Source organism: Notamacropus eugenii, chromosome 1, assembly GCF_028372415.1.
Source record: "Notamacropus eugenii isolate mMacEug1 chromosome 1, mMacEug1.pri_v2, whole genome shotgun sequence".
Lineage (NCBI taxonomy): Eukaryota > Metazoa > Chordata > Mammalia > Diprotodontia > Macropodidae > Notamacropus > Notamacropus eugenii.
In genome coordinates, this window is record NC_092872.1 from 100,481,429 (window position 1) to 100,506,506 (window position 25,078).

Below are 25,078 nucleotides of genomic sequence, written 5' to 3' on the forward strand. Positions count from 1 at the left end.
CACTCATCTATGCCTTCCCATCCAGTCCCCTTGGAAGTTCACTAAGGGGTGCTACCCAGCATGATGAGTGTCTTCCTCAGAATATACATAAACACACACGTAAACAATCTTTCAGAGGGATAGTCCTGAAACTGAAATACTGGGCTCATCTTAGGGCTCCAACAAATATCAACAGTTCCAGACAACATCATGATGTAGTAAAAAGACATTAGACATATCGTCAGAAGCTCTAGGTTTGAGGCTCTGCAACTTACTGCTTGAGACCTTGAGCAAATCTCTTTCTTTATCTGGACCTTGGTTTATTCATTTGTAAAATAAGAAGGTTGAGACACATCAGTTCTTAACTTGGGTTCTGTGAACTTTTCAAATATTTTGATAACTATATTTCAATATAATTTTGACATAATTCCTTTGTAACTCAATACATTTTCTATTATGCACTTAAAAATGTTATTCTGAAAAGTGGTCCACAGGCTTCATCAGACTGCTGAAGGGTCCATCACCTACAAAAAGGTGAAGAACTCCTGGACTAATGATCTAAGATTTATTGGAACTCAACTTTCTGAGTCTATGTACTGCTTAGTTGGTCTGTAGCTTGAGTTACAGACAAACTCACTTGTAAAGAATAAGTTGCTTGATTTGTAAGGGATTCCCTTTAACAAACCCAATCAATCAACAAGCATTTATTAAGTGCCTATTGTGCTGGGGGAACCATGTGTATATACTTTGTACTTAGGAGACTAAAGTAGTAATTTTTGGTGGAAGGAAAAAGGGAAAGAAGGAGGGAGAGAAGGAAGGAAGGGAGGGAGGAAGGAAGGGAGGAAGGAAGAGAGGAGGAAGGAAGGAAAGAAGGAAGGAAGGAAGGAAGGAAGGAAGGAAGGAAGGAAGGAAGGAAGGAAGGAAGGAAGGAAGGAAGGAACGGAGGGAGGGAGGGAGGGAGGAAGGAAGGGAGGAATGGAGGAAGGGAGGGAGGGAGGGAAGAATGGAGGAAGGGAGGGAGGGAGGGAGGGAGGAAGGAAGGGAGGAATGGAGGAAGGGAGGGAGGGAGGGAGGGAGGAAGGGAGGGAGGGAGGGAGGAAGGGAGGGAGGGAGGAAGGAAATTCTAACTCTCCGCTTTTCTGAGTGTAGCCTTCAACTCTGTTCTCCATAATTTCCAGGCAATATCTCACTGCATTCAGCCTTGCATTCATTCCCTTCCCTATGTTGCTAGCTGGTCATGTCTTCTTAAACCAAATTCCTATCTTTAGAGATTACTTCCCACAGGGATAAATGACATAAACCAAGATCATCTCCTTAGTTTATTTTTTCTAGAGTCCTTAGCATGCTACATTAACCTGACAATGCTTAATCTTGTGTTCATTTCACAATACATTTCATGCAATCCACAGCTTTAATTGGTTTTACATCGACATTACACGTTTCGATCTAGGCATGTGAAAAGAATAATTCTTAACAGTGTTTGTCTTTAAAAAGTGTCCAAAGCTTAAATTAGCACATAAGCAGTTAACTGTATTCTCAAGTGCAGTCTCTCTTAAAAGCAAGAACGATTTTTAGCATAAGAATATAATGTTCCTGTTAAGTCCATTTATGACTGAACCACTTCCTTTCCGTGCCTTATGTCCTGAGGAATCCTCTCTTACAAAATTGCATTCAAGTATATTATTTAATTGAACATTCCAGGTTGTCTGAGTTAAGGGGAAAGGGACTTTCCATCCCACTCTAAATCTTCCACAGTCCCAGCTTTCCCATGCCTATTCTTACTTAGCATTAGAATCTCCTTTACAGTCAACATTTAGCACTAAAGCCACAGAATATAGCTTTTTGGCATTTTCCAGTGAAGTGCAAGAAATTAAATAAATTATGGTTTGTTTGTTTTTTATTGCTAAGGTATAGTATCAAGCAAAGTCACATAACTAAAGGAGCGTTGGACAGTGTGCTTCCCTCTTCATGGCGTCCAAGAGTTCAAACGCAACTGTAAATACCATTTAACCACCCGTCAGGCACCACTTTAGGAGGACGTATTGAGTATTCTAGAGTCTGAGGAATCAGACCTTTCATCATAGTCATCCTCTGTGTAAATAGGCTGCTTTGACACAATCGGACATCCATCATCGGGGATTGAGATCCGAGGATCTTCAGGCGTGCGAGTGGGGAGGACAGGAGAACTCCGGAAGACGCTGGTAGAGTTACTGGAGAAAGGACTGACGTACTGGGACCTCAGCTGGTACTGTTGCTGCAGGGTCATGGTGTTCCACAAGGTGACGTCATTGGGCAGAAAGGGGCTGGACTGATTTCTTGCCAGAGTATTCCTCAGCATCAAGGGATAGCGGGGCGGCTGGGGAAAGGGGTGCTGCAAGGGGACTGCCAAAGGATTGGGCACTACATTGCTAGAATCAGTGGAAAACCTCAGTGTGTCAGGAACTCTAAAGGCAGATCCCACAGACCATTTCGAAGAGGAGATGGGGTAGGAACTCAACGTGTGCTCGAAAATGTGCCCGTTGGAAGGCAAAACGAGACTTTCTGATTCTGCAGAAGTTCGGTCCCCGCCAGTGACTGATGACCTGCTGGATAACAGAACCTCTACAGCACTCACTAGGTCGCCCCCGCAGCCCTTCAGAATCAGCTCGAGCACTGTTGGCTTCTGGTTGGGGAATATTTTTTTTAACACTTCCAAAGGCGGCCTGTTGGCTTTCAGACTAAAAGGCAAAGAAACAGTTCCCGATGGGCCTTCAATCAGGAGGTGATTTTGCTCAGAATGGTACTTGGGACTATCAGGCCGGCTCTCCGTGGTGCTGCCATTTTTCTGAATGGCGTAGCCACCTTCATCCACTGACACGATTTCTGGGCTCTCTGGGGTGAAGCAATTTTTACTTTTTGTCACTTCTGGGGAGCTCCTCTGGTCTGTGTCCTTGTCGCTGTAGACCTCCGTATTGTCTGCTGCACTGCTGTCTCCTAGGCGTTCTTCAGTCAGATCTGAAAAGCAGAGAACAGCTGGGTTAATCTTTTCCTGCAGATGCTAAAGAGTAACAGATGTGCCTGATGCAAGGTTTTTTTATAGCTAGGACAGACTTTCCCTACTTTTGTTGGAAAGGTAAACACAACTATATGGGACATGATGCAGTAAGCACTAGCAGAATAAAATAAAATTTAACCCAAAGTGGCAACGGATAGTTAAACACCCCCAACCAGAGATCCAAAATTCAAGCTTCCCTCTTTCCATGATAGGCATGAAGAATATTGTTCATGCCCAGAAGTCTTCCCCCTCTGAATAGAACAACTACATGATGTGTATAACCTTAAAGAAATTGTTCCACATAATCAGCAACTCGATCCATGCAGGTAGTTCTTTTGGCTTCCAAGAGAGTGATGCAGGAAGATAAATTACAAAGATTAAAGGCAAAAGCAAGGCAAGAAAATGAGCTTAAGCTGACTTTCTACTCTTTTTTTTCCAACATGAAATTCTCCGTGATAACCCTCTAACATAATTGGCTAGATTAGTGTTAACATGCCCAAAGAGAATACACTAAAAATCAGATTTCTTCAAGGTAGTACCAGTAAAAGGGGTACCAGTAAAAACTCTGGTCTGAGAATCAGAAGAACTAGGATGTTAAATCTAAGTACTTACTAGCTAGTGACCAATTTTAGTAACCCTGGGTAAGTCAAGTTCATAGGATCACCGATGACATAAATAGTACATAGATCTAGAACTGGAACCTTAGAAATCTCATTTTACAAATGAGGGAACTGAGAAACAGAGAAGAGACTTCCTCAGGGGAGTAAGTGGCCAAGATGGGATGTGATCTGGAGTCCCGGTTGTTGTGGAGGAAATGATTTATAAATCTTAAAAGTCCTGTAGAATTGTGATATATTTTCTCCAATAGTGCTTTTGTATCAATGACTTCCCTGTGAAAATGGGCCCTTGTTATGAACTTCTATTTTTGACTTTTTCCAATTGATTTGATCTTTGTACAATGGCTCAGCAAAACATGTTGCCATGAGTTAATATTATAACCAATAAACAAGTGCTTTTAACTAGGAAAAAGAAGAAATATGATGTGTTAATCTACATCAAGTTATTGTGGATATTAGTTAGCAGAATGTTTCATTAGGTTCTAAAATGTAAAATATTAGCTAATATAATCCTATAGAGGAAGTTAAAGAAGATCCTGTAGAAGGAGATCTGAGATACACTGAAGCCTTTCTTAGGTAGCCTCTGAAGGGACTTGGAAAAATCCTTTGCATACAATAAGAATTAGAAAGCAGGCAAAATTAGGCTGGGGGTAATGAAAGGGGGTTAGTTGGTTCTTAATTTAAAAAAAGTTGAAACTATATAAAAACATTTCAAATCATTAATAAGTACAGATACGCAAATTAAAGCAACTCAAGATTCCATCTCAGATTTGGTGAAAATGACAAATGTTGGAGGGGTTGTGGGAAAACAGGCACACAACGTACTGTTAGAAGAACTGTGAACTGACACAACAATGTTGAAAGTAACTTGAAATTTTGCCCCCTAAGTCACTAAGCTATGCATACCCTTTGACCTAGCAATACTACCACCAGTCATATACCCCAAAGAGATTAAAGAAATAGGAAAAGGACTCATGTGTACAAAAATATTTAGAGCAGGTCTTGTAACAGTAGCAAAAAACTAGAAATTAACAGGGTGCCACCTATTGGGGAAGAGTAAAGCAAATTATGGCATGGAAATGTAATGGAGTATTACTGTGATATAAAAAATTATAAAAATGGACAGTTGTAGAGGAAATCAAGATCTCTGTGAAGTGATTACAAAGTATACATTATAAAGAAATTAAAAGACACTATATAAAGACGTCATAAAGAAAAACAACTTTGAAGGACTTGAAAATTCTGAAAAACCCAGATTCCAGGAGACTGAAGGGAAAGGAGACAACCCTTCTCCTGACAGAGAGGTCATGGACTTAAAATGTGGCATGAAACATACATTTTAGGGTGTGGCCAATGTGGGAAATTGATTTGCTTGTCTATGCATATTTGTTATACAGCTTTAAATTTCCTCTTTTTGTTGTTGTTGGTCAATGACAGGAGAGAGAGAGAGAGAGAGAAAACAAATGCTTGTTTACTGACTTTTTAAAAAAGAAAATGAAATTGAGGAAAAAACTTTGAAAACATCATTCCATAAATGCAATCTATTATTATCATCATCATTGAAAACATAGGGGACTGATTGTCAGACTTGCAGTTAGAAAGGTCTCAGTTCAAACCCCACATCTGACACTGTCTAGCTGTGTGATCTCAAGCAGCCACTTCTCTAAGGTTCAGGCAATGCTCTCAAATTCTATTTTTTTTGGAGGGGGGAAGGCAAGGCAGTTGGGGTTAAGTGACTTTCCCAAGGTCACACAGTTAATAAGTGTCAACTGTCTGAGGTCAAATTTGAACTAAGGTCCTCCTGACTCCAGGGCAGTGCTCTATTCACTGAGCCACCTCGCGGCCCCTCAAATTCTGAATAATAGATAAACTCATCTATAAAAGAGGAAGAACTCCCAGCCCAGACATAATAACAGGTGCTTGCAATATTGGCAGTAGTAATAACAGTAGCAGAAGCAGCAGTAGTAATGATAATAAAAGTATTTTGTTCTCACCTTTTTCAATGAAGTTTGGATAGAAATGGTCCTAAATAAGTCACTATCCTGATATTATTGCTTTCAACTTAATGTTCTGTGAACTCTTGCATGTATGGCTAATATTGGTCTATTTTGAATAAAAATATTAAGATTAAGTTCATCCTCTGGAGGGTCCCTGAAGTCATATTTGATAATAATGCCATAATAGACAGAACAACAGAGAGGATGTGTCTACCAATCTGTTCACAACTGATTTTTTTTGTGAGTAGGCACTTTTTTTTTTCCAATTTATAATCTCAAAGACTTGCCCAAAACACTGGCAATGCTTGCCCAGGATCACATAATTTTTGGATCAGAAAAACACAGCAGAAAAAAAAAAGGTTAATAGGAATTTAAAACCCAAGATTACTAGAGAAATCGTAAGAGAGAACAAGAGTAGGAAACCATAATATTTGGGTGAAGATGAATGAAAGCAGGAAAAGAGGCTATGCTGTCAGAAGAGTCTGGAAAGAAAAAGCCAAGAGATGATGCGTTTGGTAAATAAATCACAAATCTGGGATAGAGACATGATAGAATAAGGATGGGGAGGGAGAGCTTCAATGTCTTTAATTTGTTCTTAAGATTTTAACTAATTTATTTATTTTTAGTTTTCACCATTCACAACTTATTTTAATCTCTCTTACATCTCTATATTTCTATATGCCTACATATATGACATATATTGCTATTATTTTATTCTTCTCATCTTTACGTTGGATGAAATTCAGATAAAAAAGGCCATAAGACAAATCACAACCCTACCACTGCCTTTCCTCTTTACTGTTCAATGAACAGTCGCACAAGGGTGCATAAAGTAACTGATTTTCACAATTGAGGGAAAGTATACGGATATTGTTGATATCGTTATTGGCCTACGTCATAATCTTCTGAAGAACTAGTATCTTCTTATGAAAAGATAAATGTTAACTAAACAATTACATCAATTATTCAACAGCCACAGGACAGTAATGCTGTAAGAAGAATAACTGACACATAAAAGAGAGTTGAGCCGTTAGGCAGCACAGTGGATAGAGCACTGGACTTAGAATCAGGAAGACTCCTTCATAAATTCAAATCTAGCTTCAGACATCTACTAGCGGTATGACCCTGGGCAAGTCCCTTAATTCTGTTTGTCTTAGTTCCTCATCTATAAAATGAGCAGGAGGAGGAAATGGCAAACCACTCCAATATCTTTGCCAAGAAAGCCCCAAATGGGGTCATGAAGAGTTGGACATTACTGAAACAACCAAACAACAACACAGAGAGATTTAAAGTTTGAAGAGTCCTTTGCAAATATTATCTGATTTGGACATAAGATGATTTTTTGTAAATTGTTCTGGAACAGAGTTTGTGGAAACGCAAAAGCATTTTTTTTTCAATTAACATTGAAAAGAATAACAGAAAGCGTGGAGGGTCCGAGTGTAGCTCTGTTTCTTAAGTACTGTATGAACATATGCTAGTTACTTAACCTCTCGGGAACTCTGTTTCTTCTTCTGTAAAATGATGGAGTTAAATCAAATTGCCTAAGGGGTCCCTTTCCGATCCAAATCTGTGATTGTAAGATTCTCATCAAGTTATTATTGACATAAAGAAACCCTCAACAGGAGTAAATCAGTTGCAATGTATTTAAAATAGTGGCCAAGTCAATACTATCAAATAATTCCAAAGAGAAAAGGCATGATCTGCTCTAGGCAAACTATTAGAAAGGAGCTGTGATTGGTGTGTTTATAATAACACACTATGACTTTTATGCAGAATAAATGCTTTTCTTTTTTGGAAAGCCATCTTCAACTACAGAAAAATATCTGAGTCTATTGAAAGACAACATGACATACTGAATTGAGCTGGCCTAGAGCCAGGAAGATCTGGGTTGAAGTATCTGATACATATGGATTGTGAGTCTCTAACCTCTTGGCGCCCCCATTCAATTCTCTAAGGCTAAAAATCGCACAACATTTGCTGATCTGCATTAATAAAAGGGATTTCCACACTAGGAGTTCCCTATTCCAATTACATAACATATCCAATCACAAAAAAATTAAATATGAATTGGAACATGGTGGCTATAATTATATACCATCAAAAACCTTGGCCAACCCTCTATTCACTGTGGCATGCTAACTTTCTTGTAAAATAAATATAAATAAAGGAAGCTATAAATATTTACACAATAAAAGTTCATTAAAGCACTCCTTTTTTATAAGTTCATGTATTTTGTGCTCATTTCTTGGGTTCAAATCCTGCCTCAGATGCTTATCAGTAATATGATCAAGTCATTTTATGTCTCTGGTCCTCAGTTTCCTCATCTGTAAAATGAAGGGGTTGGATTTGACGGCATTTAACATTCCTTCTAACTCTAAAATCTATGATCTTATGATCCCATAACTATTAATGTTCCCCCGGTATGGGACTTATCTAAGTACGATTTTTAAATCCACCAGTCCCTTATAAAACACAGTGGAAGGGGATATACGCTGCATATATATGAATATATCAGTTCTGACGTTGATTCCAGAGTCTATGATTCTATGTTCCCAGTCTACAAAAGGATACTTTCACAATAAAAATCCAATACACGTTGGAGGAAAGAGTAATCAGAATACGTGCTGTCCTGGAGTGGGGGGAGATGGGGAGAAAATTTGAAATTCAAAATTTTGTGGAAGTGAATGTTGAAAATTGAAAATAAATAAATTTCATTAGAAAAAAAGATGAAAATCCAATGCACATATTCATCCCAAAACAAATTTCAGAAAAAAAAATTGATTAGATATGTAAAAGCCAAGATTGTAATGGTGATCTTCATTGGCTGCTTAACCATAAACAGATTGAGGGTTCTGGGTTTCTAGGGTTCTAGGAGTGGCTTTGGTGCATTTAGTGTGCCAAATAAACTGGTAAAAGGGCCTGACGTTAGCCACTCCATGGGAGGATCAGTGAGGACCAGTGGTGCCCCCACTAACAGTCAATATAGTATTCGAATTTGGTGTCCTTGTTTCAAAAAGAAAAAAGTCTATATTCTTATTTTAATCATCTGTATATAATTTTAATTTTCAGGACTCATGACTCTCTACATGCAGTAACAGAGATATTTACCATATTGCTGTCATATTTAACATAGGAGAGCCCTGATGATGTCCTCCAACCATACTGAAAGTGAACCTGAGGCACCTAAGTGGCACAGTGGATAAAGTACCAGGCCTGGAGTCAGGAACACCTGAATTCAAACCTTGACTCAGAGGCTTACTAGATATATAACCCTAGGCAAGTCATTTAACCTGTTTGTCTCAGTTTCCTCAAGACTGTAAAAGGATGATTTGAACAGCATCTTCATCATAGGGTAGGGTGCAGATCAAATGACGTATAATATTTGTAAAGCACTTAGAGTGCCTGATACAAAGTAGCAGGCATGCTTATACCTATCTCCCTACACCCAGCACCAGGATGTAGACTCTGCTCATTGGAATTTGTGGGGTGGGGAATCAAGCACCCCACACATTTCTCAGGTAACTATGCAAATATAAACCTTATTAAAAATGGCACATACATGGAGCCAATTTTCTTATTTACCTTTGGTAGTGGTGGTTGCTTAATTATTTCAGTCCTGTCTGACTCTTGACCACATTTGGGGTTTTCTTGGCAAAGATATTAGAGTGATTTGCCATTTCCTTCTCCAGTTTATTTTACAGATAAGGAAACTGAGGCAAACAGGATTAAATGATTTGCCCAGGGTCACACAGCTAGTAAATATCTGAAATCAAATTTGAACTCGGGTCTTCCTGGCCTGGTTGTCTATCCACTACACCATCAACTGTAGCCTTCCTCCTGTTATGATCAACAACAAATACTTGAGTACTTGCTGTATGCAACTGTATGCTGTATGCATATGCTGTATGGTTCTTGACCACAAGGAGTTTACAATCTGGTTAGGGAAAGAAGAGATGGAGGAGTCCTTGGTATAAGGGAAAGAGCATTGAATCTATGGTCAAAGGAACTGTGTTCAAATACAAATATGACCTAGAACAAGTCATTGGCCTCAGTTTCCTCCTCTGGAGAATGAAGGCTTTGGCCTAGAGGACTTTTAAGATCCCTTCCAGCTTTAATAATCCTAGAAAACCCTACAGAGCTTACCAAAATATATAGCATAATGTAGTTTTATTTGGGCGGAGGAGGGGTGTTTAATGCTGAATTTGAATTTGGAGGCCCCAGATCTAAATCCTGGCTTTGTCTCTGATCTATATGACCTTGGATAACTTACATAACTCCTCTACTCTTCAACATCTTCTTATGTAAAATTTAGAAGTTAGAGTAAATGGCCACAAAGATCTCAACTCTAAATCTACGATCCTAAGTACCAAACAAACTATATATATCACAAGTGCTAGAAGAATTTAGAGAAGCCAGAGGTGATTCTTCCCACAGAGAGAAGAAAAGATGGTTTTCTTAGAAAATATAAGAACAAGAATATGGAAAGCTTTAATAATGAATGTTAAAAATTATTTTAGCATGCAACTGGAAAATAAGATATACAGGCAATGGAGTATAGAAATCTATTTTGTTCTACGGGAAAATAGAGGGGAAGGGGATGGAAGAAGAGTGGGTAATAGAAGGGAGGACAGACTGAAGGAAGGGGTAGATGGGGGACATGCTGTCCTGGGGTGGGGGTGGGGAGAGATAGGGAGAAAATTTTGAATTCAAGTTCTTGTGGAAGTGAAAGTTAAGAACTGAAAAATAAATAAATTATATATTTTTAAAAAGAAAATATAAGAACAGTGAAGGAGGTTAAAGTTCAGCTAGTTGTGCTTTTTTAAGAGTCCCTAAGAAAAATAGATGTTTTTCTTCCTTATACAAATTCCTCATGTTGGAAGAAAATTTGAGAAAAATTTACCTACAAATTCATTCTTTTCCATGGAAAATTTCAACAACGTTCTCCCCACCGCCTGTCTCCACTAAAAGAAAGAAGTTAAGTTTAGCAAATGTTATGCAAATAAAAAGTAGATACTTGTATCTTACTAGAATTCTATCTGAAACTTCATCTGAATGTTACAATGTATGTACCCTCCAAGGAAATGAAGCTGCTCTGAAAGACTGTGAAAGCTGTACCCCAGATGTAGGAAAGGACGGGCATGATTGCATACATATAACCTACATTAGACTGTTTAACTTCTCAGGGAGTGGCATGGCAAACGAAAGGGAGTGGGATGGAATGTGGAATTCAAAACTTTAAATATATATATATATATATATATACATATTTACTTGTACTTGAGGGAAAATAAAATATTATTAAAGAAAAGGATGGGCAACATTAGCAGGTTAACAGCATTTTCCTTTTGCCCCATATATTTTGCGTGAGTTCTGTAGGTTAGTAAACAGGCGAATTGGCACCTCTTTGCACCAATATATCCAGTTGCCCTCTGAATTTCTTTTTTTTAAAGTTCAAAAGTTATTCTTTGCCCACAGAGATGACATTGCTGATGTACTCCGTGGAGCATACCCCTTCAGCTGTTTTTCAAAGTGTCGTGATGGGTTTGTGTTGATCCATCCACATTCTTTCATGCCGTCTCTGTTGTGGCTAAGGGCATATATCTGCAACACAGCTGACCAGAGTTAAGAGTGCAGTCAACGTTTATGAAATTGTAACTGAGTTCCGTGGACTTGACAAGTTTAAACCCGCTGTATTTGAACCAGTTGAGCTTGAGTGATCTATAGAACGGAGAGAATTACACAAGAAGCTCAAAGGATACTCTAAAGGAATCCCTCCAGATATTTCACATATTAGGATGCATCTATAAATTCCACCAGGTAAGCCAGGGCACATGAAATACCCATAAAACCCCCAGACTGCTGATGCCTTGATGTTGGGGGTGGGGGGCTATATTTGAACAGAACAGAATAAGCCCTGACATTATACTCTCTTAGCAAGGATGACTGCTACCCTAGACATTCTGTCCTGATGGGTTAACCCTTCAAGTATACTGTCTCGCTACACATTTACTGTATTTTGAGAGACAGAATGATCTAAGAGACAGAGAGCTGCTTTTGAAAGCCAGGAATATCTGGGTTTAAAGGACTTAAACCTTTTTAACATACTGATTGTGTGCTAACCTGCATTAGTAGAGGGAATTTCCTCACTTGGGAGTTCCTTATAATAATGAAATCACATTGCTTTGCTATAATGCCTAATATTTGTGCTATCGTTGTGTCCAAACCAAATCCACATTAAATTATTCTCTTGTAAAGATTATAAGTGATTACAGCATTAGCTTTCAGTATGTAGCCACAGAAAATTAAATAGAACATTTAAATCAAATTTCCTGATTTCCACTGAAGTTTTTCTTTAATAAACTCCCTGGGTTAGGCACTTCATAAAAATTATCCTAGCTTTAAAAATCTTCAGTATTTCATTCGGTACAAAGTTTGAAATGGGAGCAATTAATGGGTATAAATTAAAAAATTAAAAATTAGTAAAATGGAAATAAAAATTGTGATGACAATTATGGTTTGGGGGGGTGAAGATTAAATTGGCAGCCCCACTGTACTATGAAAAAAGCATTCTGGTCTTTGCAGGAAAAAGACTGAACTCCAATACTTCTTCCCATACAACACTATACATCCAGCTACTTTAAAATAGCTTAACTTCTGACTGAATCCTTCATTTTAAGTCTAAATGTTTTTCATTGTCCAAATGATGACACATTCACCTTTTGATTATAAATATAGATTTGTAAAGGAAATATGTACACAGATCTTCCTATAAAGGTAAACTTTTACTAACGATAATACTTTATATGCCTTGCTTCCAACCTGTTAAAGGTTTTCAAAATAGATAAATAGATAACTGTGCCTCAAATCAGTCTCCACCTCCATAACTATTTGACCAAGAAGATAACAAAAAACCCAGCCATAACAAACGGCTGCGTCAGGTTACAATTTATAAAACTCAGACTTTTTTCAAAGGATTCTTCCTGCTTTAAACTTCAGACCAAAAATAATCCAGCTGGTATTTTTTTAAAATAATTGTTTCAAAATGTTCATTTCAACTATTTTGAAAAAGTCCAGAGGATATTTACAATAAATTCTCCATTTAGCTATGTGAATAGGAATTTCTCTACCACAAAATGCAGTATTTTTAGGTACTATATTCCATCAAGTCTATACAAACATGTCACCTTTTAAGTTCTAAAGGAAAATACAAACATACAAGCACATACAAGAATGCTCCTTCACTCAAAAGTCAACAGCCTTTTTTCTCCTTAAAACCATGTCAAGCAGTTTAAAATGCATATTGTGCTTTCCTCTTCACTTGAACACTCCTCTCAACAGGAGTCCATTTAAAAAAACAACAACTCCGCACATGCATGCTTAACAGGGATCCATCGGGTGCAACAGACAAAATGGGGTTTTTAGCAGCAGAACTCCCCAGCCTGACTTCAAATAGGAGTTCTGTCCTATTAACAATTTTTCTTTTAATAACTAGAAGCACTGTGGGAAATAAGTATCATATTAGAGGAACTAAGGGAGCTGGCCTTGGAGTCACGAAGACTTGAGTTTAGTTCCCACTTCTGGTACATATTGTGTTACCCTAAACAAGTCACTTAAACTCTTAGTACTCAAGGGAATTCTTTAGGACAAAGAAAGATTCTTGACAGGAACTGAATTTGTCATTGGGTTGTTGTTTTTTTTTAACATATTTTGGTAAACATATTTCAATTTAAGTGGTCTTTTTACTGCCCTTTTATTTTATGCATTTAAAAACATTATTTTAAGAAGGGGTTCATAGGTTTCATTAGACTGCCAAGGGGGCCCATGATTTGGCAAAAGCTAAGAACACCCATTGCAGAGAAGATAGTGAACAGCAGTTGTAGGTAGTTGTTCATAGGGAAGTTCTCTACATCAGTAAAATCACTGCTCCAGTCCCTATCACCTATCCCAATCTTTCCAGAAGATGAGAACAAGAAATCAAAAGAAAATGAAGATTAAACAGCTCTCATTTCTATTATACATTATTAGAAGAGCAGCTTTGGTGAATTTTAAAGGAAAGGATGGCTCCTGACACCCACTATTGACTGATGACCCAACTAAGGAATATTTTAGAATAACATATCTTGCAAAATGCAATGCAAAATGCATATCCAAATGCAATGCCCTCCCACTGATGCTGCTCAAAAGTTAAATTCTAGTGTTTGTCCTTTCTCCCTTTAATCAGAAAGAGATATTTCTCAGTGAACAGGAATTAAGGAAGGGCAGGGGAAACTACTGAAGAACCTATCTAACCATCAGAAGAATTCAGAGTTGTCTTTTTTTTTTTTCATCCTTATGCTTTCTGGTTAGCTTCTCATTTGCTGTCACTTTTCTAGTAAGAGAAAGATGATGTCTGCCCTTAATTCAGTGGACAGGCTTTGCCCCTCTGCAGGTAAATTTCAGCTGGTATGGACTAAGGGGATATGAAATGACTGTTTAAACACTCTACAGTGTCATTTTTAATGGTAGTTCCACTAATGCCATCAATTTTTGCTATCACCTCAAAAAACAGCTTCTAGTTGAATGGCCAATCTCGTTCCAGTAAAAAAAAGTAGAGCAGGTGGCAACAGGCAAGAATAAGAAGAAACGGAGAGAGAGAATGTAAGAGAGAAAAGAAGAGAAAAGGAATGAAGGGTAGAATGGAAAGTGGAGATGAGGGGGAGAGAAGACAAGGGAAGGCAAAGGAAGAAAGTGGATTTTGAAGAGATATGTGGAAGGAGGCCCAGAGAACAGGACTTGGAACAATAGGGGAAGGTTAGAAAGAGGGAGATTTACAATTGATGTAAGGCAGTGAGGTAACACAGCGAATAGAATGCTGGACCTGGAATCAAGAAGACATGAGTTCAAATCCAATCTCTGACACTTACTGGTTGTGTGACCCTAAGAAAATCACCCAGTCTCAAGTTTCCTCATCTATAAACTGGGATTAATAATAATAATATCTACCTCCTAAAGTTATTGTGAGAATAAAAGAGGTTAATTTTTGCAAAGCATATTACAAACCTTAAAGATATATGTGTGTATACATATGTATATGTTTGCTTATACTTGTGTGTGTACATCTGCTAGCTTTTACTAAGAGAACTACCTAAAAATGGAATGAAGGCAGAGCAGCTAGAGGGTTCTTCCCTCACTGAGGAGAAGTCAGTAATCAGTGTACGATAATCACTTGTCAAAGTTGTAGAAATGATTCTTGTGCTGATATGTATTGGGCAAGATGATCTTTGAAGTGCTTTCCAATTCTGAGATTCTGTGAGAGTAGGAAGGGAGAAAATACAGAGGGAATGTCAATAAAGGAAAGAAAAGAAGAAAAAAGGAAGGGAGAACCAAAGACAGATGGCTTTCTCCTGGAGCTGCTTCCTCATTCCCATCTATGAAAAAGTGCAACATTTCCAGAAAGGGGCTGCAAGTGCTCCGGGGAATGTGATTTATGGAGATTTACTTCTTTTCCCCCTGTAAAGCTGTTAGTAGAAAGTGCTGACTGGCTGGCAGGGAAGAATTTCTCATCAATGCTCTTTGATTGTATTTTGCAAACAAAATGCCTGTTGCTTGGTAACATTTCACTTGAGCCTGACCTTCCCCGAAAGTTATTGCTATCAGATTCGATTTACACTGTCCTCCTGTGATTACTGTAATCTTTTAAACCGAGGAGTTCATCTATCAGGGGAAAGAAAAGTTGGGTATGTGAGTCAATAGCATTGCTATCCGCCAGATTTATAGCATGCTGCGCATGGGGGGGGGGGGGGGGGCGGGATTTATTTCTGTTTCTCTTTCCCCGAGAGGAGTAGAACCTGAATTTCTAAGACACAGGAAACTCGCTCTTCCTTCTTTTCCTTCTCCAACCTATCCCCTCATCTCCACAGTGTGAGAACAGGCTCCTTGACAGGGTTCCTCCCCGCTCTCCCCCCTCCACCTTGCTCTAACACCATGGTGGGAAGAATTGTGGGGTGAAGATGAGCGATTCACACTTGGGGTGCTCTGAGAAACTCTGCTTACAAGACGAGCTCCTCTATTTCAGTGGGATGGCTCAGAAATAGAAACTCAGGAAAGAGTTTATTACTAGGGGAGGGATATATTCGGAAGTGAAGGTGATGAAAACAAAGGCAGAAAGAGAGAGAGATTAAGAGAAAGAAAGGGAGACGGAGGGAGGAAAGAAAGAAGGAAGGAGGAGGGAGGGATGGAGGGAGGGAAGGAAGGAAGGAAGGAAAGAGAAATTCTGGGAGGGCAAGGGAACGAAGTTGAAGGCAGGGGAAGAATATCTCTTCAGCAAGTGGGTGCAACTTCTCCATAGATGCAATGTCTTGCCACTCCACACCATCCCAACACACACACACACACACACACACACACACACACATCTGATACAAGTTGAAGAGTTCCTTATACCACTGGTTCCCTCCATCATAAACAAAATGGATATAGACACACCTATCTCTTTTCTCTTGGGTTTACCAAAAAGAAATGTGTAGAGTTTGTATGTTATATCTGATTCCTCTTGAGCAGCTAAGTGACAGTGCTTTGAAAGGAATGGTAATATCACTAGTAAAGGAAAGTCTACATGTACCCTGTATATGCCTCCCCCAAAATATTTGTAAAGCTTAATTTTTTAAAATTCAAATTCTTTCCCCCATTTTCCTGTTGTCCTAAATTGCCTGGAAGGTTGATTTCACCTATCAGTGCTCACAATAACTGATTTTAATCTACACACACACACACACACACACACACACACACACACACACACACACACTGAAAAAGACTGAGGAACCCAGAATACCTGGGACGAGAAAGAGGAGAAAAGATTGGACTATCATATGTGGCAACATTGCTTCAGCTTTGAGTGATTTTGCCTCCAACTCCCATAGATGGAAAAGATTATTCTAACCTCGAGTGATGCAGAAGACAGGTCTGAACACGTGGCTCTGACCTGCCCCATCTACTTATAGCAAACCAGAGGTTCTATGCAAAGATCCTGCTATCCCCCTTACTCTATAACCAGATCCGGCAGGAACCAAGATTTTTAGAGAGACAACAGTCAACTCATCCCCAGTCTGGCAAGCTACCCTCACTTTGGTGTGGTGAGAAAAGAAAAGCCTTGGACTTGAATTCAGCCAACTTGGGTTGGGGAGGGAGAGGGGTTGTGTCCTTATTTTTCTACTAACTAGCAGCGTTTTAACTCTGTGAGAACCACATCTCCTCCAGGAATCGCTTTCCTCTCAAGTTCTAAAATATCTTCACTACCTACCTTACAGAAATGATGTGAGAAAAACACTAAATTAATACTAATTGTTATTATTCAACAAACATTTGTAAAGTGATTCTCAAACTCGAGGGGCTGGGAATATGAAGAAAATAAGAAAAATCCTTGCCCTTAAAAAAGTTTACATTCTCTCACTGCGTATGTATGGATTCAGATGTGTTTATAGCGATATAGAAAAATACACATACAGATATGAATGTGAAGAGCTGGGTCCAAGTTCCATCCCCTGCCACCCTGGACAAGTCACTTAACCCTCTTGGTGCTCCTAAGAACTCTAAAATTATAGATGCCCATCTGCATTGGTAGATGAGTTTCCTGATCTCAAAGTTCCCTATATCCAATTAAATCACAGATTCCAGCCCTTATCAATAAAGATCTAGCTCTAGCCAGTTTGGGGTATGTTTGTTAGAGTCATTGAGTCAGGAAGTCTTGAGTTCAGATTCTGCCTCTGACAAATACTAGCTGTCACCTTAGGCAAGTGACAACCTCAGTGCCCCAGGGAATCCTCTAAAACTATTAGGTTGCAATATCTGATACAAATTGAAGAGTTCCTTATACCACTGGTTCCCTCTATCATAAACAAAACAGATATAGACACACCTATCTCTTTTCTCTTGGGTTTACCAAAAAGAAATGTGTAGAGTTTGTATGTTATATTTGATTTCTCTTGAGCAGCTATGTGGTAGTGCTTTGAAAGGAGTGGTAATATCAATAGTAAAGGAAAGTCTACATGTACCCTGTATATGCCTCTCCCAAAATATTTTTAAAGCTCGATTTTTTTATTCAAATTCTTTCCCCCATTTTCCTGTTGTCCTAAATTGCCTGAAAGGTTGATTTCACCTATCAGTGCTCACAATAACTGATTTTAATCTGCAGATGCCATACTCTAAGAAAGCTCCTCCCTCCCACCTCAACGGGGTAGGGGGGGGGGGAGATTCTGTATTTCTGAGGTATAAAGATCAAGCACAGAGAGTAGAAAGAAGACCACTCTCTGATATTTGATTCCCTCCTTTCCTTATTGCCAAAAACACACAAAAGGAAACCTTTTCAGAAAACCAGAAACATTCCCTCACCCAATTTTTGAAGAAACTCCACTGTGCAGCAAATCAGTTTTTTAAATGTTTCTTTTCTTGAAGAATCAACCTCTCTCTCTCTCTCTCTCATTCTTTCTCTCTCTGTGTGTCTCTCTCTCTGTCTCTCTCTCTCTCATTCTCTCTCTCTCCTTCCCTTTCTTTCTCTCCCCCTCCTTCCCTTCCTCCCTCTCTCTCTCTCTCATTCTCTCCCTGTCTCTCTCTCTCTCTCTCTCTCTCTCTCTCTCTCTCTCTCTCTCGGTCTCTCTCTCTCTTTCTCCCTTCTATGTCTCTGTTTATCTTCACTTCTATCACTTTCTTGCTCTGTGTCAGATTGTAGAAGTTGAGAGGGAACTCAGATAGATATCCCCATCTTCTCCACTGCAGAGCTCTTCTTTCCCTCCTAGAGAAAGGAGATGGGAGCTGCCTAATTCAGACAGGAGAATGGGGGTAACAAAGGAATGTGTATCCTCAGCATCTCACCTTGACCAGCTCTGACCCTTATCTTTGCTTGCCTCCTGACACCAAATCCTGAAAGGCTTGCTCAGCTGGTTGTTTGTTCATTGAGACACACTTAACAGCTGGTTTTAAGAGTTCTATGAAAAGCTTTTTTTTTCTTTAAAATAAAAAAAATATTATATTTTACTTGAGAGTGAGGAGAGTGGGAAAAATTGGAAGTTAAAGGGCAGGAGACTGAATCAAATTTCTATCCTAGGCTCATGAATCTTTAACTCTGTCAAAATGTAAGAACTCCAAAATAACAAAAATATCCATCATGCAATATTAGAGTTGCAAGAGATGTTAAAGATCTAAGTCCAAATTTTTGCGGATAAAAATGAAGACCTGGAAGAAATTTACATAAAGCCACATAACTGGCAGATCCAGAACCCAGGTCCACAACTCCCAGTCCAAGACATTTTTTCACTCTATGCTGTCTCTCAAGAGCTAGAGGAAGAGCAGAAAACGGTCCACACCCAGTGGGAAAAATGAAAAGCAAAAAGAATTACTATATCTGGAGCCTGATGAGAATATTAAAATCATCCATTTAACCATCTAGCCAGCACCAAGAATAAAGCTTTGAAGATAACGAACCCTTGAAAAATACTTGTTGAATTGAATTGAATAATAAACCACAGTGGAAGAGGTACCCAAAGTACTATACTGATTGTATTAGAAGCAGCAATACCTTTATGTGATCTTGGAGGTAGAATTAAGGGAAGAAGTCTCTTCTAGCTACAGAAATGAGGTTTGGCACAGAGGGAATACAGCTATTGAAATGGGAGGTTTTTCTCCGGTGGCGCCCTGTAAATGTAGTCTTTTAACAGCCTTGCGCCTTTCTCAAGGAATTGGAGGGGGGAGAGACTCAATGTGTTTGTTCACTTGCATTTGTATCCGATAAGGGAAAAAAAAATGCTTCCTCCCCCACAGCTGTGGGCTCTCTTTCTAGGGATCCTTTGCCCTGAAAAAAAAAAAAAAGGACAACTGGGTCTTTGACTCTGGGAGCTCCAAAGGAAGGAAGTAGCAGGAGAAATTTACATGATCTACAAGCATATGATATCCTGTGTATTTGTTTGTGGAAAACCTGGTGTATAACTATATATATAACTACTCTTCTATGTTATAAAGATGCCCATGCATATATCAAATGGATACATCACATGTATGTACATCATTGTTATAGATCTAGTTCATAGAAAGATAGGTATGAATATATAAGCACATGGTGGCCATATCGCCCGTAAGGATATAACAGATGTGGCCTCTCTGAAAAGATATAGGTCTAGTACATATGTACACGTAACTATATGCACATATTGCATCTCTTTGTATGATAAATATTGCAACAAATATTTTTATCTTGGCATTTCTCTCTGACATATGCCTCAGTCTGTCTTTGTGTATGCAAAGGAGGCCAGAAAATCCCATATTCTGATAACCATAGAAGAAAAGCTTTCTCTTTACTCCCCAGTAAAGCCAGTTTTTTTAGAATTTAGCAAATGAAACAGATCAAGAGACTAAAACCAAAGATTTGGAAATGTAGATGCAATAGTATGAGGGTTCACATGAAAATCAGCTCATTCCTGTCATTATGAAAAATTGTTCAAATAATCCTAGCTACTTCTCAGGCCCTCCTCCCAGGGACATGTATACAATTACACTTACTGTAGTTATTCTCCACTTCGAAGTTTTGACCCTTACTTCTTAGGTTGACTTTCTTAGTCTGGGAGGAAAGGGGGGTGAGGAGGAAAGGAGTAACCAAGTCTGGCTTTAATTTATTTACACAGATACTCTTCCTAGAATAATTTAGACTGAGTCCCATAAATTATGTTACTGTAGCTGTTGCTACTTTTGTTTCCTGATTTTCGGTTTTCAATTTTGTAAAACGGTGAGAACCTTAAAAGCATCTGCTGCTCTAATTGAAAAGGCCCTTCTCCCTGAGTTTAAAGAGAGTCAATGTGGGACATGGGGAAAAAAACTGAATTAGCAGAGGTGGGTTTAAACTCTGCTTTGGCCACAAACTGTCCCCATCCGTTGGAGCAGTTCATATTCTCTTCCTTGGGCCTCAATTTCCTTCTCAGTTAAAATAAAAGAAGTAGTTAAGACTAAATAATTCCAGCTCTAACAATCCATATTCTAAATTGAACACAGGAAATCCGGATATAAGGAAGGTAATCTGGCTAGTTGGGGTTTGTAGGATACCGGAACCTGCACTTTTTTTAGGAAAGATAGGTCTCAGGCACCTCTCACAGTCAGGGTTGAATTCAAAAGGCAGATAAACATTAATCCCAGAGAGGTGGACTGTTGCTCTGGCCTGAGGGTTACTGAACTAGGGAACCATGAAAAAGAAAGGCTAAGGGAAGTTATCGCTCAAATGTAATTTCTGTGTCCTGGGCCATTCAAACTCTCCTGCCTCTTCAAACCAGCAGTAACCCATCTTTGACTGGAAAAAAAAATAGAAATAATATCCCTAGACTGAGTTAAACTCAGGTCATTAACTTGGTGAAATGCAATGGTACTATCCAGTACCAAATACCTTTGGAAAATCTCTGATGAATTGCCCTTTCCTTTGTTCTTAAAATGATTGGTCCAGTCCCTCAAACAAACTGACTAGGCCAAAATGGTTCTTTGCTGTGTGCTGAAGTAGAACTTGACCTTTAACACCCGCTCAATATCGACCCATGTCAGGACCTGCTTCCAGGGGTACTGTTATGTGACAGTCCCTTCTAGGCCCAGCGCGGTACTGTTATGTTGTGTTGTGTCTTGGTGATAGTTGTTTGGGGGCGTAAGAGGCAGCAAGTATAGTTCGGGGTTCCTGAGAGCGGCCTAGCCACTTAGAGGGTCTTGTGAATTCCCCTTCCCAATCCCAATACATCCCACAGGCATCTCTGAACCTTTTGTTTCCTGGAGCGCACCCGTTCCTTTACCTTGTCCCCTATTTTGTCCCGGTGTACGGAAGACAAGACCTAATGCACGAACTGAGAGCCAGGCAGTAGTAGAAATTCAAAAAAGAATCAAAAAAAGAGTTCACCGGCTTTCATCCTTATCTCTGTGAAGTAAAAGAAGCTCGAAGAGGCATTTGGAGAGTCACGAGCAGGACTGCTGTATGGGGAACCCGGAATGTGCCAAAAGTGGAGTCGCAGTCCGGAGAAACCGAACTCAACCACGACAATTACCTTTCTTTTTTGGGAGGGAGAAGGGAGGAAGTAGGAGAAAGGGAGGAAAGAAAGAGACTATTCCAAGGGGTTGATTCTTCCTACGTATCCCCTCTCCCTTCTCTCCGTTCCCTCCACCTTTGCAGCCCCAGGCCACTCTCCAGGACCATCGAGTCTATACAGTAAATTCTTTGCTCAGCTTAATTTGTTAAAATGCCATATTCTTCCTGGAAGACCTCAAGAAATGAGAGATGCCAAGGGAGCATATCGAAGAGACCCTAGCATTTCTGCAGGTGGCTACTCCTCCCCGCCCCCTCCCCGAGGAAATTCGTTTTCCTCTCGCTCTCCACGTCCGTGTCTTTCTCATCCTCACTGCTCCCCACTCCACACAAGGAACACTACGGAGAGCCCCCACCTGGTCCCTAATGCATCATCGCTCCCGAGTTTATCTTGGCTCCCAATAAACCCCGCCTAGGAAGGCTCTGGGTTTGCTGGGGTTTCCCTTCTGCCCTAATCCGAGAGACTGACTCCAAGAGTGGTCGAAATAGCTACTACTTCAAGATCTCATGCCCCTTCCGTACCCTAGAGCCCATTCACCCTGCTAACAGTACTGGCCCCGACACCTTCCAACCGAGACTTCCTCCAAAGCCAAAACGCCCGCTGGGGCCCTGGGTTGTGTGGAAGTGGTGGGGTCTTGTGTATAGCCTGGTTTCTTTACTTTAAAGTCGCCTCTGTTTCTCTATGCCTGGAAAAGGCTGTCTAGGAGCCAGACATCCCGACGGGTTGAGAAGAGGGAGCGCCTGGTGTCCAGCCTCGGGTGGATAGGGTCGGGCCGGAGTTCGCGAGTTTCAAACTTTCCCTTCCCCACTCCGCAGTACAGGACCCCGAGAAGGGGTGCTCGCCCACGGGTGGCTACGAGCAGTGTCAGCTCCCACACACTCAGCCCACCCGGAGACGGCCCCCAACGTCCTTGGTCTCCCCGCTCCCGGCGCCCGGGCCCGCCGCCAGCACCCAGTCGCTGTCCTTGCCTACCTGCTTTGGAGAGCGGCGCCTGCAGCCCCGAGCCCGGCTGCGGCTCGGAGGCCCAGCGCAGGGCGGCGGCGGCGGCGGCCAGTTCGGCCGGACGGGGCGGCTGCGGCGGGGCCGGCGGAGGCTGCTGCGGGGCCGGCGGGGGCTGCGGCTGCGGCGGGGCCGCGCCGTCGCCGGGAGGAGCGGCGCCCGGCAGGGCCCTCAGCGAGTCCGGGATGAGGCTCTCCAGGCTCTCGTTGGCCTGCTGCCGGCGGAGCGCCACCTGCGCCGCCATGACCCGCTGCCGCTCGATGATGAGGATGCACTTCTCGCAGGTGCAGTCCTTGAAGCGGCAGTAGCGCTTGTGGCCCTTCAGCCAGGACAGCACGCCGTGGTTGCGGCAGCGGGCGCACTTGGGCGTGCGCTGCAGGGGCGCCCGCGGCGGCTGCGACACCGGGCCGCCCATGTACAGGTACGGCGAGCCGTAGCCGTTCATGCCCCTGGGCTCCCGGGGAGGCTGGAAGGCTGCAAGGAGGGGGCGGGCGGGGGCAGCCGGGGCAGGTGGGCCCTCTGCGCCCCCCGCGCCCTCGCCTCTGCCCTGGTCCGCCTGGGCTCACCACACCGCCCTGCTCCTCCGCCCGGTCCGCAGGCTGGCTCGGCCCGAAGGGTCGGTGCCGATGGGGGCCGCCGGGACGCCCGTCCCCAGCTCTCCAGAGGAGGAGCCGCGGCGGCTGCTTGGAGAGGGCGAGAGCTCCGGCTGACGTCTGGAGCTGGACTGCAGCGTTCCTGCGCGCCTCCCCGGGCCGGGCGCCTCCCCTCCTCCCCTCCTCCCCTCCCCCACCTCTTCCCCCCCACCTCCGGGGTCCCCGTCTCTTTCTTCTGCTCCCCACCGCCACCCCACCCCTTCCCTCCTGCCTTCGCTCGGATCCCTGCGCTGTCACCTCCGCCGCCCGTCCTCACTCACGGGGGCGCTCCCAGCCCTCCCTCCACCCGCCTGCCCTCGCCAGGCTGCTGCTGCTGCCTGAGGTGGCACAGATCCGAACGCCACGGGGGTGGGTGCGAGGAGGAGAGGGAGGGGGAGACAGAGGGAGGAAGGAGCGGCCCTCCCCTCCTGCGGCCCTCGGTCCCCCGGGGACCGAGGTGATGGCGGAGATCTCTGGCCCTGAGTTCTCCCTCACCGGGCAGAGGAGGCAGAACCGACCCCAACCGAGGCCTTTCGAGACGCAGGAGAAAAGTTTGCCCCGGAAGTTTGGGGATGGTAGAGCTGGAGGGGCGGGGAAGAGAGGCACAGGGTCGAGGGGAGGAGGGTATTCTGGAAAGCTGATCTCAAAAAACCAAGTATTTTTTTTCTTTTGCTCCAGATGGGGCAAATAAATGCAGAAATCCTGCTAGACAAAGGCCAAGAACCTTAGCGGGCCCATGACCCTGGCTACTTCCAGCGAGAGGAAAACTGCAGCAAACTCTATCCCCAGCTCCCTCCCCAGCAGTCAATAAAGCCCTAACACTAAAGGCCTATGAACAACTCCAGTGCTGGCTTTTTAAAAAGTTCCGGATTTACCTCTCCGAAAACTGGAGAAGCTGCCTTACAGACTAAGCATCCTGGAAAGCCCCCCGAACTGAATTACCCTCTCCTTTCGAGGAGCTATTAAAACAGTCAAATGGAGCTCTCCTTTCACCTCACCCAGGTCTCCGAGATCTGGTGGTTTTTTGTTTTGTTTTGTTTTTTTAGTTATCGGTTGGGCCCCTTTGCTTTTTCAGGTCCCCAGTCCCAGATTTTCTCTGGACCCCGTCCCGGGATCTTGCACCGTCTAAAGCCGAGTCTCGGCCACTGCAGAAACTGCCAAAACTGGCTTCGGAAAATGACTCCAAGCCGGGCTGTTTCTGACCCCCATTTGTAAATGTCTTTAGGAGAGACTGCTAAGGCTGGAAGTGTAGAAAATATGTGGTAGTGCTGCGGGAGGCCAGCGTTTCAACACAGTTCGTGGTCGTAGCTAACTTATGGCAGGTTCCTTTCTGTTGGACAAGCACGTAAGCGTTTCAGAGGCTCCGCTGGTGATTCTTCCTGCGGAAAGTGGCTATTTTTTTTCGTTCTGGGGAAGAGTGCAATCCATTCGATTGTCCTGAAAAATGCACACGCAACACATAGGCTTTCCAATCAGGATTACAATAAACTCCATAAAATTATACTGTCAGGTGCATTAGGTTAGTGGGTACTGTGATTTCCCTCTGTGGGAAAAGGCCAACTTCCAAACTAAGCAGGGAAATGTGTGAAAGGGTGTATGCTTATGTATATACACCAGCAGGTTCATATACACGAGGGCATATGTGTGTAAACAATGAGGCCACGTTTCTGCTGAATTGTACGTTTATTCTTCAGCCTTAAATTAAAACGCTATCAAAAGCACATTGTGCGGCGGGGAGGGG

At 41.9% G+C, this 25,078-nt stretch overlaps 1 protein-coding gene across 1 annotated transcript; it reads right to left on the reverse strand.

Annotated features, from left to right (window-relative positions):
* Window positions 1-1,285: 1,285 nt before the first annotated feature.
* Window positions 1,286-23,150, reverse strand: DMRT3 (doublesex and mab-3 related transcription factor 3). Its single transcript, XM_072638368.1, has 2 exons — window positions 22,679-23,150; window positions 1,286-2,973 (listed from the first exon to the last, which is right to left on the reverse strand). The coding sequence occupies exons 1-2, from the start codon at window positions 23,148-23,150 to the stop codon at window positions 2,009-2,011; spliced, it is 1,437 nt and encodes a 478-aa protein (XP_072494469.1). The 3' UTR covers window positions 1,286-2,008.
* Window positions 23,151-25,078: the final 1,928 nt, after the last annotated feature.